At 33.6% G+C, this 20,109-nt stretch overlaps 1 protein-coding gene across 2 annotated transcripts in view; it reads left to right on the plus strand.

Moving 5' to 3' along the window:
- si:dkey-172j4.3 (diacylglycerol kinase eta) overlaps positions 1 to 6,834 on the plus strand; it is a 79,375-nt gene extending 72,541 nt beyond the window's left edge. For both annotated transcript variants that reach the window (XM_028564569.1, XM_028564571.1), the window contains exons 29-31: positions 486 to 599; positions 1,836 to 1,950; positions 2,842 to 6,834. In XM_028564569.1, the coding sequence (XP_028420370.1) occupies positions 486 to 599; positions 1,836 to 1,950; positions 2,842 to 2,894 (282 nt within the window). In that variant the 3' untranslated portion in view covers positions 2,895 to 6,834. The remainder of the gene's footprint in view (positions 1 to 485; positions 600 to 1,835; positions 1,951 to 2,841) is intronic.
- The last annotated feature ends 13,275 nt before the right edge of the window (positions 6,835 to 20,109 follow it).

Below are 20,109 nucleotides of genomic sequence, written 5' to 3' on the forward strand. Positions count from 1 at the left end.
TAACTTTCACTGATTTTATCTTATGTAATTCTGAGACATAAATGTTGAAGTTCTTGCTCTTACTTGCGATGTGAGAGAGACACGATTAAATAAAACTGGTGATTAGAACATGAACAAAGCAAACTGAATTATTTGAATAATATGCAAATTACTATTAGTCTGAGAGAGGTTTTAATATGACTCAGCTGTTGACAGAATTATAGGTTAACAGATTAGTGTTTAGTTTAGTGTTTACAAATCTGTGAATTTGCATAATATACGGGGGATGTCAAAATGTACATCATCTTCACATGGAAGAACAGAGAAGATGTTAGCATTTAGCATTTTCAGATTTACAGATGGAGGATGTTTTTCAAAACATTGCAAGCTATTGCACATTTTTATCCATCCCCATGATCAAATATCACATTGTAATTAGAAATTGCATTTAAAAAATAAAAATAAAAAATAAACAATGCATTTTATTATCTCCTCATTCCCCGCAGTCTGATTCTCCAGAGGAAGAGGAGCTCCGGTCAACCCTTAACAGCCTCAGTGCCGAGCTCCACAAGCTGGATGACATCCACTGGATCTGTCCTCTCATGCAATGCTCCGAGGAGGTGAGCAGGGATGCAGTCTGTGTTCGTATGTGTGTTGGGAGTAACGGGTTACAAAAGTAACACAATTACAGTAATTTATTCCTTTTTGCTGTAACGCAGTAATATAACGGATTACTAATACAATTTCAGGAATATTATACCCGTTACAATGTCAGAAACGCAAGTTACAATGCATTTTAACCCGAGATTTAGTGTTTTTTTTTTTTTTAAGAATTCATCAAAACCACGAAACATTTCAGCACCGAAAAAAAAGTCTGAGTGTTATTTCCTGTTGCTGGAATTTGGTGGTTGAAATGCCTGCAGAGACAGATATATTTGCGAGATAAACATTATTTTCAGGAGTTATTGTGCTGCGTTGAAGCGAGGTGCTGTCCCGTCACTGTTTAAACGGTTAGAACCAGACACGGTAGGCTCTGGACAACATCTGTGTCCCAACAGGTAATACGTCAGCGCGGACAGCCGTGTGTCCGAGCAGCTGACAGATATAAACATGTCGGGAATTAATGTTAAGGCTTGCTACGTGTAAATATTAGCATTATGCCTTCATTTTATCAGCAGTGGAAAGTAACTATACCTTACTTCAAAACAATTATAAGTACTTTTAATTGAGTATTTTAATTTTCTCCTACTTTATACGTTTTACTTCACTATTTCTTTTAAAGATTTAGTTACTTTGCAGATTCAGATTAACAATACAAAATATTATGAATAAACTATGACGTATTAAAGTGGATAAAGATGAGACTTTGTTGATCCCGTGGTGAAATTCACAAGCTACCTGCCAAGTGATACTACCGCTGTTATTTTGGTGAAAGTAACGCAAAAGTAGTGTAAAGCATTACAATTCAGAGACAGTAATATTGTAATATAACTAATTACTCTCAAATGACAGTCACTAGTAATTTCTAATGTATTACATTTGGGAAGTAACTTGCCCAAAACTGTGTGTGTGTGTGTGTGTGTGTGTGTGTGTGTGTGTGTGTGTGTGTGTGTGTGTGTGTGTGTGTGTGTGTGTGTGTGTGTGTGTGTGTGTGTGTGTGTGTGTGTGTGTGTGTGTGTGTGTGTGTGTGTGTGTGTGTGTGTGTGTGTGTGTGTGTCCATTGCATTATCACAGTCTGTCCAACAACCTACCAAGTGCAGTTGCTCAGTTCAGACTAGTTCGCAGCCCACCTGCGTAGAATAGAATATCTCTTGGTGCATTTCCATATGCCCAATGATGTGCGCTTCTTCTTTTAGGACTCAGTGAGAGGCAGCAATAAGAGCAGCAGCAGTATAAAGCTGAAGCTCATACCCAAGGTGAAGAAGGAGAGAGAGAAGCTCCACAAGCAGAAGTCCAACAGCTCTCTCTCAGGTAAGAGATCAGGAAAGAGCTTCAGTCCCACAACATCAGATATGCAGTCATGCTACAGAATGCAAACCATATTAGTTCCCTTTGTCTAGAAGAAGAAACTACAGTTTGGTTTAGGGATGTCCCTAACCGATCTTCAGGATTGGGATAAGGACGGATCCAGACATTTGTTGATAGATTGGTAACAGCTATATACTGATATAGATATGCCGGCTGTCAAAAACTCCTCATTGTGTTCTGCAATCATGCCTCAGAGTGACAGTATGCAAACCATATAAATTAATTTAGTTAAGAGCGACTACATTACAGCTCAGGATGATCCTGAGACAATCTACGGAATCAGGATAAGGCCCCTTCCAGGCATTTATTTAGTTTATAAAAACTCCTCCTATTAGTTCTCTTTGTCTAGAACGAGAAACTAGAGTTCAGCGAAGGGATGTCCTGATCCAATTTTCAATCCGGGATCACAGCCGATCCAGGCATTTGTGATGGATAGTCGGTTCTGTAGAGCCTGATCCATTTACGATCCTATGTTTGTTTGCTCTGGTTATGACAGCTGTTGAAAACTCCCAATTGTATTGTACAATAATGCTTCAGAGTTGCCTTGAGAATGAAAAACAACAGTTCAATTTAGGATGTTCTGAGCTGGGATCGCAATCAGGCCCGATCCAGGCATCCGTTGATGGATTGGCTACAGCTACAGTACAAAAATAAGCTGTTTTCTCTGGGTACATGAAAAACTAAAGAGCTGATATACTAAACTACATTTGCAGCATCTCTATCATCTTTTCTTTTGCATATTGGTCAGAATATTATGACCAATATGCAAAAGAAAAGATGATGCACAATTTGATGCACAATTTGTCATTTACATTTTTACTTTCTTTCCCGCAGGAAATTGGGAAATCAGAGGTGGGACTGGAGAGGCAGACTCCTCGGGCAATTGAAGTCCTGCATGAGGTGCTTAATACCGACCCCCTCATTACCCTGACAGCCAGGGGTGAGGAGCACCCCTCCTGTTCTCCTCTCCTCCAACCGTGATACCCAGTGGCCTGACAGAGGTGTGAGGAAGAAAAGGAAATCTTTCCAACGTTTATGCTATTTCCTCCCTGCTTCTTTGTCCTCCATTTTGCAGGGGGGACTTTTGTTCTATTTCTTGTTTTCTGTTGTTGAAGGGGCCTGGCTTTGCATTGCATTGCTTCACCACTGGGGTTCTGCTTTTGGTTCTGTTTACCCGCTTGAGTTTGGAAGTCACCGTGGCCAGCAGCGAATCAAACAAAGGACAAGGGAGGCGTGGAACGAAAATGTTCTTGCAGATGTTTATTTTATTTTTTTTTTTTTGGACAAAGAAATGTGTTTACGTGGTGCACTCCTTGCATGTCGAGTGCAGCCATATTATTTCATCATTAGTTGTTACACTCTTTTAATTATTTTCTCTCTAACTTCAATTTTATTATAATTTTATTTCTGAACTTATGAACAGCCATTTAGACTTTGATTTTTTTCTCCAGACTTTTTGAGGAGTATTTATTTCTTGTTGCTACTGCCATGAGAACTCAAAGGGCAACAAAATGAACAAATCAAAATATCTCAACTTTATTGTCTACTGAACTTGAGAATATCTTAAATGTGCAAAAAATGTACTGAGGAATGTACTTGTGTGGACTTGTATTAACCTGTGAATAATGTTAAATGATAAATCATATAAGGTTTCACAAAGGTTCTACTGTGGTGGTTCTAAAGCGGTTCTTAATGGGCTGTTGTCTGACTTGTGTGATCCGAGGCTATGCTTTATGATGAGTCATTTCATCTGGAATTCAACCTTTTGGAAAGATCTGACTGAGGGATTAAAGTACGGACATCAATCAATTATCAAGGTCTAACATTTGACTCGTGGGAGTCAAAAAAATTCATCCCACTGATTTTAAGAACCAATAGGAGGTACAGCACCAGATGAAGTGACTCATTAAGTCTTTTTTGGCAGTGTATGGTGAAGGTGTTTACAGAAGGAGGAAGCATCAAGGACACATCAACAAAACATTACAGCCACTCAGTATATTACTCCTACTTTGCCATACTACTGATTGTATATGTAATATAAGAATAAGGGTCAGTGGATATTTGGTTTTTGCCTCGTCTGTGAAAAGCTATTGTTACATTATTATTATTGCAAATATATTATCTATTTTTTTGTATATCTTATTTTCCCAATGGTAACCTGTGAAACTGTCCTGGCTTTGCTGCTTCCCCCTTTGACAAACTCTTTGGCCAAAGTGCATATAATCAAAGTCAATTAATGCTGTTCTGTGTGTCCCTGCATGCATGCATACTTAGCCTTCCTTCGCCTCACAGTGTTAGGCAGCAGTTGCCTCAAAATAGTGAGTTGCAGCTTGTTTGTACCGACCAGCAGCATTTGTGGATTTTTATTTGTTTTAACTTGCTTGACTCACCATTTAGTCTAGGTTGTACTGCAAGAGGACGTTTATTTAGCCAAAACACTTAAATGTCTGCCAATACTTTACGGTGTAGTCCAGTCTTCAAGAGAGTGCATTGATTTACACCGACAGGGTTCTCCAAGCCGGTATAACAACAAGATTTCATATATCTTGAGCACGTGACACTATCGTGGATTCATGTGCTGCTGTTAGGCAACTTCTATCAAGGTTTACATTAATGTTTTTGAAAGGAATGGTTTAGACATTTTAGAGGAAATTTGCTGTTACTGCAAAATAGATGGGAAAATGTATGTCTTCTTCATCTCTATGCAATCAGTAAAAAAGAGAAAGCTCCCAGATGTGCTTAACATACTTAAAAAGGACAAAAGTCATGTGTTATTTACACATAGCTTATTATCTAGCAAATTAGTTCCCAAATGTGTAATCCAATTAGTTGTTAAACAGCATTTTCTTTTACTAAAGGTGTTAAATGTACACATACAGTAAATAAGAGGAATAAATACATAACTCTGATAGCCCTTAGCTAGCTGTTTCTTCTGCTGTGTTTAGGCATAAGCTAGGCTAAAGTGATGAAGCTAACTCCCTATTGACTGAACAGAGGTGAATTTTGACATATTTCTTCTGCATTAATGTAAATTTCTTTAAATGTCTAGTATTACTACTAAGTTTTAATTGCCAGGATGTAATAAAGAAGCACTAGTCAAGAATAAACATGAGTCAAATACTAGCTACAAATGTCCCATAGGTGGAGTTAACCATAGGAAAGTGTTTATTTTCATGATAGACCACTTGCCTAAAGTTGATTTGTTGTGATGCAACTCTACCACTTTCAAAACTACAAAAAAGGGACATAACAATGTTAAGACACTGACTCGCGTCTAATCAAGGCAAACTAAGTGTTTTTCAAGCTTTTACTTGGATATTACATCCACATACGAGGCTGTAAACTGGTAATGGATCATTTCTGTTCTTTTTTTTACCAATAATGTAAAGGGTTAGTTCTTGATTTTCTCTGTTATTTAAAAATGTTTTTCATGAAAAATAACCCAAACTAACTCCTGATAGGACAGAGTTACTGTGAGGCGTTGTAGATGTTCAGCTCTGGTAGAATTGTGCTACTGTATCCATAGTGTGCCAGCTATACGCTCTACACCTTAGAGGCTTAAGTGGTGTCGTGCCAAGTTTGTACTGAGTTCAGTGGGCTATGAGACATACAAGGTGTGTGTGAGAGTGTGTGAGCTTCAGATGCGGAAGTTGTATGTTGTACATTTCAAAGTTTACTGTATCTTGCCTTGCACTTTACGAAGAAGCAAACTTAATGGGGAAAAAAAGACATTTGTGTGCATGTGTGCGTGTGTGTGTGTGTGTGTGTGTGTGTGTGTGTGTGTGTGTGTGTTGAAGATTTAAAGTGTTTACGAGTATTGTTTTTTTTAATTGATTTGTTGACAAATCTTTTATTTATGATAAATGTATACGGACAAGTGTGTTGATAAAATGTATATATCTAACTAAACGTAAAAGAATGATAAATGTATAGAGATGTATACACGTTTATTACATCAGTGGTTGTACAATTACTCCCACAGCAGCTTGAGATCTCCCAATTAACGTCAATGTTATTACATGTGATTATGTGTCATTCCACTGCCATAGCAATGCCATTGAAATGTCTTTCCAATGTTACACCAATTGGTATTGAAATAGTATTCTCCAAATGTAACCAAGGTAAGGTTATTCTAACTTTAAGCCAAAGTTATTTGAATTCTCTAGTGTTATTAAAGACTACTAATGAATCGATTAACACAAAAAGAGATGTCCTATTCAGCCTGTTAAACCATGTTTAACCAACATTTGGGTGAACTTTCTGTGTATAATTTAGAAAACTTTAAAACTGTAACATCTATTGAGAAAATCTACTTTATGCTTTAATTTGCATTTGTTGTGCTAAAAACGAACACAAAGATGTGTCCAGTTACGGAACACACATTTGTGGAAGCTATTTCTGGGATAAGAATAACTAGTTGCCTATATTTCATGGTCTTTTAACCAAGGATTTCATAGTTTTTCTTTTAAAGCATAATTTTTTTGTTATTTTGTATGAGTGTCATTTTTTTTTTTCATACAGCAAAAATGTCATTTTTTTACTGAAACTCTTCCAAAGAGTTGCATGGAGCGGAGAAAATGAAATCAACCCCCAGGTTACAAACCCCCACCATGTTTGTGCAACAGTATTCCATGGACATTTGTGAACGCACCACCTGATCTGAACAGCCAAAATATTTAAGACTGTGTGCGCAGTGCTGGAAGCCAGACTAGATGTTGCACGACCTTGTACGTTGCGAGGTGTTTTATTGTGTTATCGTGTGCAGTGTGTAACAAAGAAAAAGTCAGCGCAACCCTTTGGACATTAAATTAATTATTGAAGTGTGAAGCTGGTGTCCTTTGGTGTTAATGTGTTGATGATGATGAGAAAATCCAGTTTCAGGGTACATTTAACTCTTAAAGGTACGGTCACAATACACTTCCGAAATTGCCCCGACGCAATTTGAACAAATATTTGCAGGATGGAAATGTAAAGTGACCGTACCTTTTGTAAATTTGTTCCTACTTCCCTATTACCTATTGCACTTCAGTTTTGGTTTACCTTGCAAATGGAGAGAAAAGTAAAGGCCTTGCTTCAAACCAACTATGTCCCACAATGTGTCATTTGTCCAAATCTAAAGGTAAAATGATTATAGCTCTTCTCTATTGCCTGCACTCCAATTCTTACTTACTATACTGCCTCTTCAGTCTCTCTCAAAGAGAATCTATTTTGTCTTTTGCCAATCTATATAGTCTCGATCTATGAACCGTACAATCGTGCTTTTCGGCTACTTTACGTACAAAGGCATACCTTGTCAGCGGTGGTGGGAGAAGTATTCAGATCCATAAACAAAAATATCAATGCCACACTGTACTGTATTAAATAATCCACTACAAGTAAAAGTCCTGTATCCCAAACTTTACTTAAGTAAAAGTATTCTCAGCAAAACGTACGTAAATTATCAAAAGTGAAAGTGCAGTGAAGTGTTCTTTAGTTTAATCAACAGCAATGCACCACATTCTATAAGGTCATTGTGTGTTTGTAGCTTTGTTGTCCTGTAATAACCACGTATCTCTAAAATGTCAACTTTTCTTTTTGACAGAAAAACAGCCGTGTTTTCAGCTTTGTGACCATGCATGTTCCAGCTGATCCAAGAAGGTCTTTAAATATTGTATTTAGCTTTAATAGTAGGATCATTTCCTCCACACAAATGAACACTTCATCCTTCAGTTTATCAAAGAAATTCACATTAAAATTCAACACAAATCTGGAGATATATGGTTTTCACTGGACAGGAAAGGTTTAAAAAATTATAATCTCAGCAACTAAAGCTGTCAGACAAATATAGTGGAGTAAAAAGTGTAATATTTACATCTGAGATGTAGTGGAGTAGAAGTATTAAGTATCAGAAAATATATACACTCAGGTAACATTTTGAGGTACTTTACTTAAGTATTGTACTTGAGTAAATGTACTTAGTTACATTCCATTTACATTTTTGTCAGTTGTACACAAAAAAATGACCAGTAGATGGATCTTTGCTATCATCGTGTTTAATCCGATGCACCACTAGAAATCAAAACTTACACATCAAGACTCCCGTTAATCCGCCAAGTATAAATCAGCCTTTAAATGACCCTACAAGCACTTAATTTGAAGCAAACTGAGGTGTTACAATCTCAACCTATGGTTTTCTGACAGAACAACAGTGGTTGTTACACCACATACTGTATCCTCTATTAACCTTTCTTTGCCTGTAGTAAAACTGGTCAGTGATTAATACAGTGTAGGTTGTGGTTGTAGATAAACAATAGGCTTGCATTAATGAAAACCATGCCTGGAAAAATCAATTTCAGCATGACTCATAAGCTAAAGGCTAACTGTTTAGTTTGATTTGTTTACCGCTGCAGCCGATAACACCAGTGGATACTCAAATGACTCATTAGGCTTTTAAATGTATCATTGATCTTGATGTTTCTGTGTAAAAGGCAGGGGACGTGTGATGGATAACAGGTCTTTTTAGCGTTGATCCAGCCATTTATCGCTGTTGATTTTTTTGTTGGTTGTAGACAGACGTACAAAAAGACAGATATTTAGACATAGGAACTTTCTTAGTCTTTATTTCTTGTGTTGAAGTTGTATCCCGTTGAATAAATTCACATTTCAAAAGGAAACAAATCATATTTGAAGCATTATAATTAATATATATATATATATATATATATATATATATATATATATATATATATATATATTAATTTATTTATATATATATATATATATATATATATATATATATATATATATATATATATATGATTTTTTTTTCCCCCAACATAGTATACTATGACTTTTTGACATAATATACTAGGATTTTTTTCGGCATACTATACTGTCACTTTTATCACATTTTTGACATACTATACTACTTTTTTCAACATACTATACTATGACTTTTTAGACATACTGTAATATGATGTTTATGACTTTTTCGACGTACTGCGACTTTTTTTTAAATACTATACTATGGCTCTTTTATGATTTTTTTCGAAATACTATGCCTTATTTCAACATACTGAACTATGAGTTTTTATGACTTTTTTTCGACATACTATACTATGACTTTTTTCGACATACTATACTATGACTTTTTATGACTTTTTTTCGACATACTATACTATGACTTTTTGTGATTGCTTTAGACATGCTATAGTATGACTTTTTATGGTTTTTCGACATACTATACTATGACTTTTTATGACTTTTTTTCGACATACTATACTATGAATTTTTGTGATTTCTTTAGACAGCATGTCTAAAGAAATCACTATGACTTTTTATGGTTTTTCGACATACTATAGTATGACTTTTTTCGACATACTATACTATGACTTCTTATGACTTTTTTTTGGACATGCTATACTATGACTTTTTTCGATATGCTATACTATGATTTTTTTGGATTCATTTCGACATACTGTACTATGACTTTTCTTGATATTTTCGACATACTATACTATGACGTTTTATGACTTTTTCAGCATATATCTATGATTTTTTGTGATATTTTTTTTCGACATACTATACTATGACTTTTTGTGACTTTTTTTACATACTGTACTATGACTTTTTTCAACATACTATACTATGACATACTATACTAGGACTTTTATCGACATGCTATACTATAACTTTTTTCGACATGCTATACTATGTCATTCTATGATTTTTTTTGACATACTATGCTATGACTTTTTATGACTTTTTCGACATGCTATACTATGACATTTTTCGACATGCTATACTATGACATTTTATGATTTTTTTGAGATGCTATGCTATGACTTTTTATGACTTTTTTTCGACATACTATGCTATGACTTTTTTTGACATACTATGCTTTGACATGCTATACTATGACTTTATTTTACATACTATACCATGACTTTTTTCGACATACTATACTATGACTTTTTTCGACATGCTACACTATGATTTTTTGGGATTTATTTTGACATACTATACTATGACTTTTTATGACTTTTTTTTCGACATACTATACTATGACTTGTTTTCAACATGCTATAGTATGACTTTTTATGACCTTTTTTTTGACATACTATGCCATGACTGTTTTTCGACGTACTATACTATCAATTCGATTCAATTCAATTCAATTCAATTCAGTTCAGTTTAATTCAATTCAATTCAATTCAATTCACTTTATTCATCCACAAGGGGCAATTAAATGACACAAAGAGCAGCATATTCCACCACATACAGTACATCATCAATAAGGGACAGCCCCGGGGACAAAGGTCACCTTCCTCCTCTGGGTCTTACAGCCTTGACATCGGAGTCTTCGCCTTGAGGGGAGCCACTCAAACATCGAAAACATGACATTTGATGCATCACGACGGATCCTACAGGCAGTCTTCAAGGTCTGCTGTTCACAGACTACTATGACTTTTTATGTTTTTTTGACACACTATAGTATGCCTTTTTTTCGACGTACACACTATGACTTTTTCAATATGCTATACTATGTTTTTTTTTTCCGACATACTATACTATGACTTTTTGTGATTCCTTTAGACATGCTATACTATGACTTTGTATGATTTTTTTGACATACTATGGTATGACTTTTTTCGACATGCTATACTATGACTTTTTATGATTTTTTTGACATATGCCATGACTGTTTTTGGGCCTACTATACTATCAATTCAATTCAATTCAATTCAATTCAATTCAAATCAATTCAGTTCAGTTTAATTCAATTCAATTCAATTCACTTTATTCATTCCCAAGGGGCAATTAAATGATACAAAGAGCGGCATATTCCACCACATACAGTACATCATCAATAAGGGACAGCCCCGGGGACAAAGGTCACCTTCCTCCTCTGGGTCATACAGCCTTGACATCGGAGTCTTCGCCTTGAGGGGAGCCACTCAAACATCGAAAACATGACATGTGATGCATCACGACGGATCCTACAGGCAGTCTTCAAGGTCTGCTGTTCACAGACTACTATGACTTTTTATGACTTTTTTTTTTACTATACTATACTACTACGACTTTTTTTGTTTTTTGACATACTATACTATCACTTTTTCGACATACTATGCTATGACATACTATACTATGACATACTATACTTTGACTTTTATCGACATGCTATACTATAACTTTTTATGATTTTTTTCGATATGCTATACTATGACATTTTATGATTTTTTTGACATACTATACGATAACTTTTTGACTTTTTTTTTTACATGCTGTACTATGACATTTTATGATTTTTTTTTTTTTTATACTATGCTATGACTTTATTCGACATACTATACTATGACTTTTTTCGACATACTATACTATGACTTTTTTTGACATGCTATACTATGACTTTTTGGGATTTATTTCGACATTCTATACCATGACTTTTTATGACTTTTATTCAACATACTATACTATGACTTTTTTTGACATGCTATACTGTAACTTTTTGTGATTTTTTTTTATTCATACTACACTATGACTTTTTTCGACATGCTATACTATGACTTTTTGGGATTTATTTCGACATTCTATACCATGACTTTTTAGGACTTTTATTCAACATACTATACTATGACTTTTTTTGACATGCTATTCTGTAACTTTTTGTGATTTTTTTCGACATACTACACTATGACTTTTTTCGACATGCTATACTATGACTTTTTGGGATTTATTTCGACATTCTATACCATGACTTTTTAGGACTTTTATTCAACATACTATACTATGACTTTTTTTGACATGCTATACTATGACTTTTTGTGATTTTTTTCAACATACTACACTATGACTTTTTTTGGCATGCTATACTCTGACTTTTTATGACTTTTTTTTCGACATACTATACTATGACTTTTTATGACTTTTTTTGACATACTATGCCATGACTGTTTTTCCACCTACTATACTATCAATTCAATTCAATTCAATTCAATTCAGTTCAATTCAGTTCAGTTTAATTCAATTCAATTCAATTCACTTTATTCATCCACAAGGGGCAATTAAATGACACAAAGAGCAGCATATTCCACCACATACAGTACATCATCAATAAGGGACAGCCCCGGGGACAAAGGTCACCTTCCTCCTTTGGGTCATACAGCCTTGACATCGGAGTCTTCGCCTTGAGGGGAGCCACTCAAACATCGAAAACATGACATGTGATGCATCACGACGGATCCTACAGGCAGTCTTCAAGGTCTGCTGTTTGCAGACTACTATGACTTTTTATGACTTTTTTTTTGACATACTATACTATGACTTTTTGTGATTTCTTCAGACATGCTATATTGTGACTTTTTATGTTTTTTTGACATACTATGACTTTTTAAGACTTTTTTTCGACATGCTATGCTATGACTTTTTTCGACATGCTATACTATGACTTTTTTGACATGCTATACTATGATTTTGTATGCTTTTTTTTGACATACTATGCTATGACATGCTATACTATGATTTTTTTCGACGTACTTTACTATGACATACTATACTTTGACTTTTATTGACATGCTATACTATAACTTTTTATGACTTTTTTTGACAAATTATACTATGACATACTATACTATGCCTTTTTTTGACATGCTATACTATGACTTTGTATGATTTTTTTGACATGCTATACTATGACTTTATTCGACATACTATACTATGACTTTTTGGGATTTATTTCGACATACTATACCATGACTTTTTATGACTTTTATTCAACATACTATACTGTGACTTTTTTTGACATGCTATACTGTAACTTTTTGTGATTTTTTTCGACAAACTATACTATGACTTTTTTCGACTTACTATGCTATGACTTTTTTTGACAAGCTATACTATGACTTTTTGTGATTTTTTTGACATACTACACTATGACTTTTTTCGGCATGCTATACTCTGACTTTTTTAGACTTTTTTTTCGACATACTATACTATGACTTTTTTTCGACATGCTATACAATGACTTTTTATGAGTTTTTTGACATACTATGCCATGACTGTTTTTCGACCTACTATACTATCAATTCAATTCAATTCAATTCAATTCACTTTTTTCATCCCCAAGGGGCAATTAAATGACACAAAGAGCAGCATATTCCACCACATACATTACATCATCAATAAGGGACAGCCCCGGGGACAAAGGTCACCTTCCTCCTCTGGGTCATACAGCCTTGACATCGGAGTCTTCGCCTTGAGAGGAGCCACTCAAACATCGAAAACATGACATTTGATGCATCATGATGGATCCTAGAGGCAGTCTTCAAGGTCTGCTGTTCGCAGACTACTATGACTTTTTATGCCTTTTTTTTTGACATACTATACTATGACTTTTTGTGATTTCTTCAGACATGCTATGCTGTGACTTTTTATGTTTTTTTGACATACTATGACTTTTTTTCAACGTACTATACTATGACATACTATACTATGACTTTTATCGCCATGCTATACTATGACTTTTTATGACTTTTTTTCGACATGCTATACTATGACTTTTTTCGGCATGCTATACTATGACTTTTTTTGACATGCTATACTATGACTTTTTGTGATTTCTTCAGACATGCTATATTGTGACTTTTTATGTTTTTTTGACATACTATGACTTTTTAAGACTTTTTTTCGACATGCTATGCTATGACTTTTTTCGACATGCTATACTATGACTTTTTTGACATGCTATACTATGATTTCGTATGCTTTTTTTGACATACTATGCTATGACATGCTATACTATGATTTTTTTCGACGTACTTTACTATGACATACTATACTTTGACTTTTATTGACATGCTATACTATAACTTTTTATGACTTTTTTTGACAAATTATACTATGACATACTATACTATGCCTTTTTTTGACATGCTATACTATGACTTTGTATGATTTTTTTGACATGCTATACTATGACTTTATTCGACATACTATACTATGACTTTTTGGGATTTATTTCGACATACTATACCATGACTTTTTATGACTTTTATTCAACATACTATACTGTGACTTTTTTTGACATGCTATACTGTCACTTTTTGTGATTTTTTTCGACAAACTATACTATGACTTTTTTCGACTTACTATGCTATGACTTTTTTTGACAAGCTATACTATGACTTTTTGTGATTTTTTTGACATACTACACTATGACTTTTTTCGGCATGCTATACTCTGACTTTTTTAGACTTTTTTTTCGACATACTATACTATGACTTTTTTTCGACATGCTATACAATGACTTTTTATGAGTTTTTTGACATACTATGCCATGACTGTTTTTCGACCTACTATACTATCAATTCAATTCAATTCAATTCACTTTTTTCATCCCCAAGGGGCAATTAAATGACACAAAGAGCAGCATATTCCACCACATACATTACATCATCAATAAGGGACAGCCCCGGGGACAAAGGTCACCTTCCTCCTCTGGGTCATACAGCCTTGACATCGGAGTCTTCGCCTTGAGAGGAGCCACTCAAACATCGAAAACATGACATTTGATGCATCATGATGGATCCTAGAGGCAGTCTTCAAGGTCTGCTGTTCGCAGACTACTATGACTTTTTATGCCTTTTTTTTTGACATACTATACTATGACTTTTTGTGATTTCTTCAGACATGCTATGCTGTGACTTTTTATGTTTTTTTGACATACTATGACTTTTTTTCAACGTACTATACTATGACATACTATACTATGACTTTTATCGCCATGCTATACTATGACTTTTTATGACTTTTTTTCGACATGCTATACTATGACTTTTTTCGGCATGCTATACTATGACTTTTTTTGACATGCTATACTATGATTTCGTATGATTTTTTTGACATACTATGCTATGACATGCTATACTATGACTTTATTCGACAAACTATACAATAACTTTTTTCGACATGCTATACTATGATTTTTTGGTATTTATTTCAACATACTATACTATGACTTTTTATGACTTTCATTTGACATACTATACTATGACTTTTTTCGACATGCTACACTATGATTTTTTGGGATTTATTTTGACATACTATACTATCACTTTTTTCGACAAACTATACAATGAATTTTTTCGACATGCTATACTATGATTTTTTGGGATTTATTTCGACATACTATACTATGACTTTTTATGACTTTTATTCGACATACTATACTATGACTTTTTTCGACATGCTATACTATGACTTTTTGTGACTTTTTTTACATACTGTACTATGACTTTTTTCAACATACTATACTATGACATACTATACTAGGACTTTTATCGACATGCTATACTATAACTTTTTTCGACATGCTATACTATGTCATTCTATGATTTTTTTTGACATACTATGCTATGACTTTTTATGACTTTTTCGACATGCTATACTATGACATTTTTCGACATGCTATACTATGACATTTTATGATTTTTTTGAGATGCTATGCTATGACTTTTTATGACTTTTTTTCGACATACTATGCTATGACTTTTTTTGACATACTATGCTTTGACATGCTATACTATGACTTTATTTTACATACTATACCATGACTTTTTTCGACATACTATACTATGACTTTTTTTGACATGCTACACTATGATTTTTTGGGATTTATTTTGACATACTATACTATGACTTTTTATGACTTTTTTTTCGACATACTATACTATGACTTGTTTTCAACATGCTATAGTATGACTTTTTATGACCTTTTTTTTGACATACTATGCCATGACTGTTTTTCGACGTACTATACTATCAATTCGATTCAATTCAATTCAATTCAATTCAATTCAGTTTAATTCAATTCAATTCAATTCAATTCACTTTATTCATCCCCAAGGGGCAATTAATTGACACAAAGAGCAGCATATTCCACCACATACAGTACATCATCAATAAGGGACAGCCCTGGGGACAAAGGTCACCTTCCTCCTCTGGGTCTTACAGCCTTGACATCGGAGTCTTCGCCTTGAGGGGAGCCACTCAAACATCGAAAACATGACATTTGATGCATCATGATGGATCCTACAGGCAGTCTTCAAGGTCTGCTGTTCACAGACTACTATGACTTTTTATGTTTTTTTGACACACTATAGTATGCCTTTTTTTCGACGTACACACTATGACTTTTTCAATATGCTATACTATGTTTTTTTTTCGACATACTATACTATGACTTTTTGTGATTCCTTTAGACATGCTATACTATGACTTTGTATGATTTTTTTGACATACTATGGTATGACTTTTTTCGACATGCTATACTATGACTTTTTATGATTTTTTTGACATATGCCATGACTGTTTTTGGGCCTACTATACTATCAATTCAATTCAATTCAATTCAATTCAAATCAATTCAGTTCAGTTTAATTCAATTCAATTCAATTCACTTTATTCATTCCCAAGGGGCAATTAAATGATACAAAGAGCGGCATATTCCACCACATACAGTACATCATCAATAAGGGACAGCCCTGGGGACAAAGGTCACCTTCCTCCTCTGGGTCATACAGCCTTGACATCGGAGTCTTCGCCTTGAGGGGAGCCACTCAAACATCGAAAACATGACATGTGATGCATCACGACGGATCCTACAGGCAGTCTTCAAGGTCTGCTGTTCACAGACTACTATGACTTTTTATGACTTTTTTTTTGACATACTATACTACGACTTTTTATGTTTTTTTGACATACTATACTATCACTTTTTCGACATACTATGCTATGACATACTATACTCTGACATACTATACTTTGACTTTTATCGACATGCTATACTATAACTTTTTATGATTTTTTTCGATATGCTATACTATGACATTTTATGATTTTTTTGACATACTATACGATAACTTTTTGACTTTTTTCGACATGCTATACTATGACATTTTATGATTTTTTTGACATACTATGCTATGACTTTATTCGACATACTATACTATGACTTTTTTTGACATGCTATACTATGACTTTTTGGGATTTATTTCGACATTCTATACCATGACTTTTTATGACTTTTATTCAACATACTATACTATGACTTTTTTTGACATGCTATACTGTAACTTTTTGTGATTTTTTTCGACATACTACACTATGACTTTTTTCGACATGCTATACTATGACTTTTTGGGATTTATTTCGACATTCTATACCATGACTTTTTAGGACTTTTATTCAACATACTATACTATGACTTTTTTTGACATGCTATACTATGACTTTTTGTGATTTTTTTCAACATACTACACTATGACTTTTTTTGGCATGCTATACTCTGACTTTTTATGACTTTTTTTTCGACATACTATACTATGACTTTTTATGATTTTTTTGACATACTATGCCATGACTGTTTTTCCACCTACTATACTATCAATTCAATTCAATTCAATTCAATTCAGTTCAATTCAGTTCAGTTTAATTCAATTCAATTCACTTTATTCATCCACAAGGGGCAATTAAATGACACAAAGAGCAGCATATTCCACCACATACAGTACATCATCAATAAGGGACAGCCCCGGGGACAAAGGTCACCTTCCTCCTTTGGGTCATACAGCCTTGACATCGGAGTCTTCGCCTTGAGAGGAGCCACTCAAACATCGAAAACATGACATTTGATGCATCACAACGGATCCTAGAGGCAGTCTTCAAGGTCTGCTGTTTGCAGACTACTATGACTTTTTATGACTTTTTTTTTGACATACTATACTATGACTTTTTGTGATTTCTTCAGACATGCTATATTGTGACTTTTTATGTTTTTTTGACATACTATGACTTTTTAAGACTTTTTTTTGACATGCTATGCTATGACTTTTTTCGACATGCTATACTATGACTTTTTTGACATGCTATACTATGATTTTGTATGCTTTTTTTGACATACTATGCTATGACATGCTATACTATGATTTTTTTCGACGTACTTTACTATGACATACTATACTTTGACTTTTATTGACATGCTATACTATAACTTTTTATGACTTTTTTTGACAAATTATACTATGACATACTATACTATGCCTTTTTTTGACATGCTATACTATGACTTTGTATGATTTTTTTGACATGCTATACTATGACTTTATTCAACATACTATACTATGACTTTTTGGGATTTATTTCGACATACTATACCATGACTTTTTATGACTTTTATTCAACATACTATACTGTGACTTTTTTTGACATGCTATACTGTAACTTTTTGTGATTTTTTTCGACAAACTATACTATGACTTTTTTCGACTTACTATGCTATGACTTTTTTTGACAAGCTATACTATGACTTTTTGTGATTTTTTTGACATACTACACTATGACTTTTTTCGGCATGCTATACTCTGACTTTTTTAGACTTTTTTTTCGACATACTATACTATGACTTTTTTTCGACATGCTATACAATGACTTTTTATGAGTTTTTTGACATACTATGCCATGACTGTTTTTCGACCTACTATACTATCAATTCAATTCAATTCAATTCAATTCACTTTTTTCATCCCCAAGGGGCAATTAAATGACACAAAGAGCAGCATATTCCACCACATACATTACATCATCAATAAGGGACAGCCCCGGGTACAAAGGTCACCTTCTTCCTCTGGGTCATACAGCCTTGACATCGGAGTCTTCGCCTTGAGAGGAGCCACTCAAACATCGAAAACATGACATTTGATGCATCATGATGGATCCTAGAGGCAGTCTTCAAGGTCTGCTGTTCGCAGACTACTATGACTTTTATGCCTTTTTTGACATACTATACTATGACTTTTTGTGATTTCTTCAGACATGCTATGCTGTGACTTTTTATGTTTTTTTGACATATTATGACTTTTTTTCAACGTACTATACTATGACATACTATACTATGACTTTTATCGCCATGCTATACTATGACTTTTTATGACTTTTTTTTCGACATGCTATACTATGACTTTTTTTCGCATGCTATACTATGACTTTTTTGACATGCTATACTATGATTTCGTATGATTTTTTTTGACATACTATGCTATGACATGCTATACTATGACTTTATTCGACAAACTATACAATAACTTTTTTTCGACATGCTATACTATGATTTTTTTTTTGGTATATTTATTTCAACATACTATACTATGACTTTTTATGACTTTCATTTGACATACTATACTATGACTTTTTTCGACATGCTACACTATGATTTTTTGGGATTTATTTTGACATACTATACTATCACTTTTTTCGACAAACTATACAATGAATTTTTTCGACATGCTATACTATGATTTTTTGGGATTTATTTCGACATACTATACTATGACTTTTTATGACTTTTATTCGACATACTATACTATGACTTTTTTCGACATGCTATACTATGACTTTTTGGGATTTATTTCGACATACTATACCATGACTTTTTATGACTTTTATTCGACATACTATACTATGACGTTTTTTGACATGCTATACTGTAACTTTTTGTGATTTTTTTCAACATACTATACTATGACTTTTTTCGACTTACTATGCTATGACTTTTTTCGACATGCTATACTATGACTTTTTGTGATTTTTTTCGACATACTATACTATGATTTTTTTCGACTTACTATGCTATGACATACTATACTTTGACTTGTTTTGACATGCTATACTGTAACTTTTTGTGATTTTTTTCGACATACTATACTATGATTTTTTTCGACGTACTTTACTATGACATACTATACTTTGACTTTTATTGACATGCTATACTATAACTTTTTATGACTTTTTTTGACAAATTATACTATGACATACTATACTATGACTTTTTTTGACATGCTATACTATGACTTTGTATGATTTTTTTGACATGCTATACTATGACTTTATTCGACATACTATACTATGACTTTTTTTGACATACTATACTATGACTTTTTTCAACATACTATACTATGACTTTTTGGGATTTATTTTGACATACTATACCATGACTTTTTATGACTTTTATTCAACATACTATACTATGACTTTTTTTGACATGCTATACTGTAACTTTTTGTGATT

The sequence above is a fragment of the Perca flavescens genome, chromosome 19 (genome assembly GCF_004354835.1).
Source record: "Perca flavescens isolate YP-PL-M2 chromosome 19, PFLA_1.0, whole genome shotgun sequence".
NCBI classification, from domain to species: Eukaryota; Metazoa; Chordata; class Actinopteri; order Perciformes; family Percidae; genus Perca; species Perca flavescens.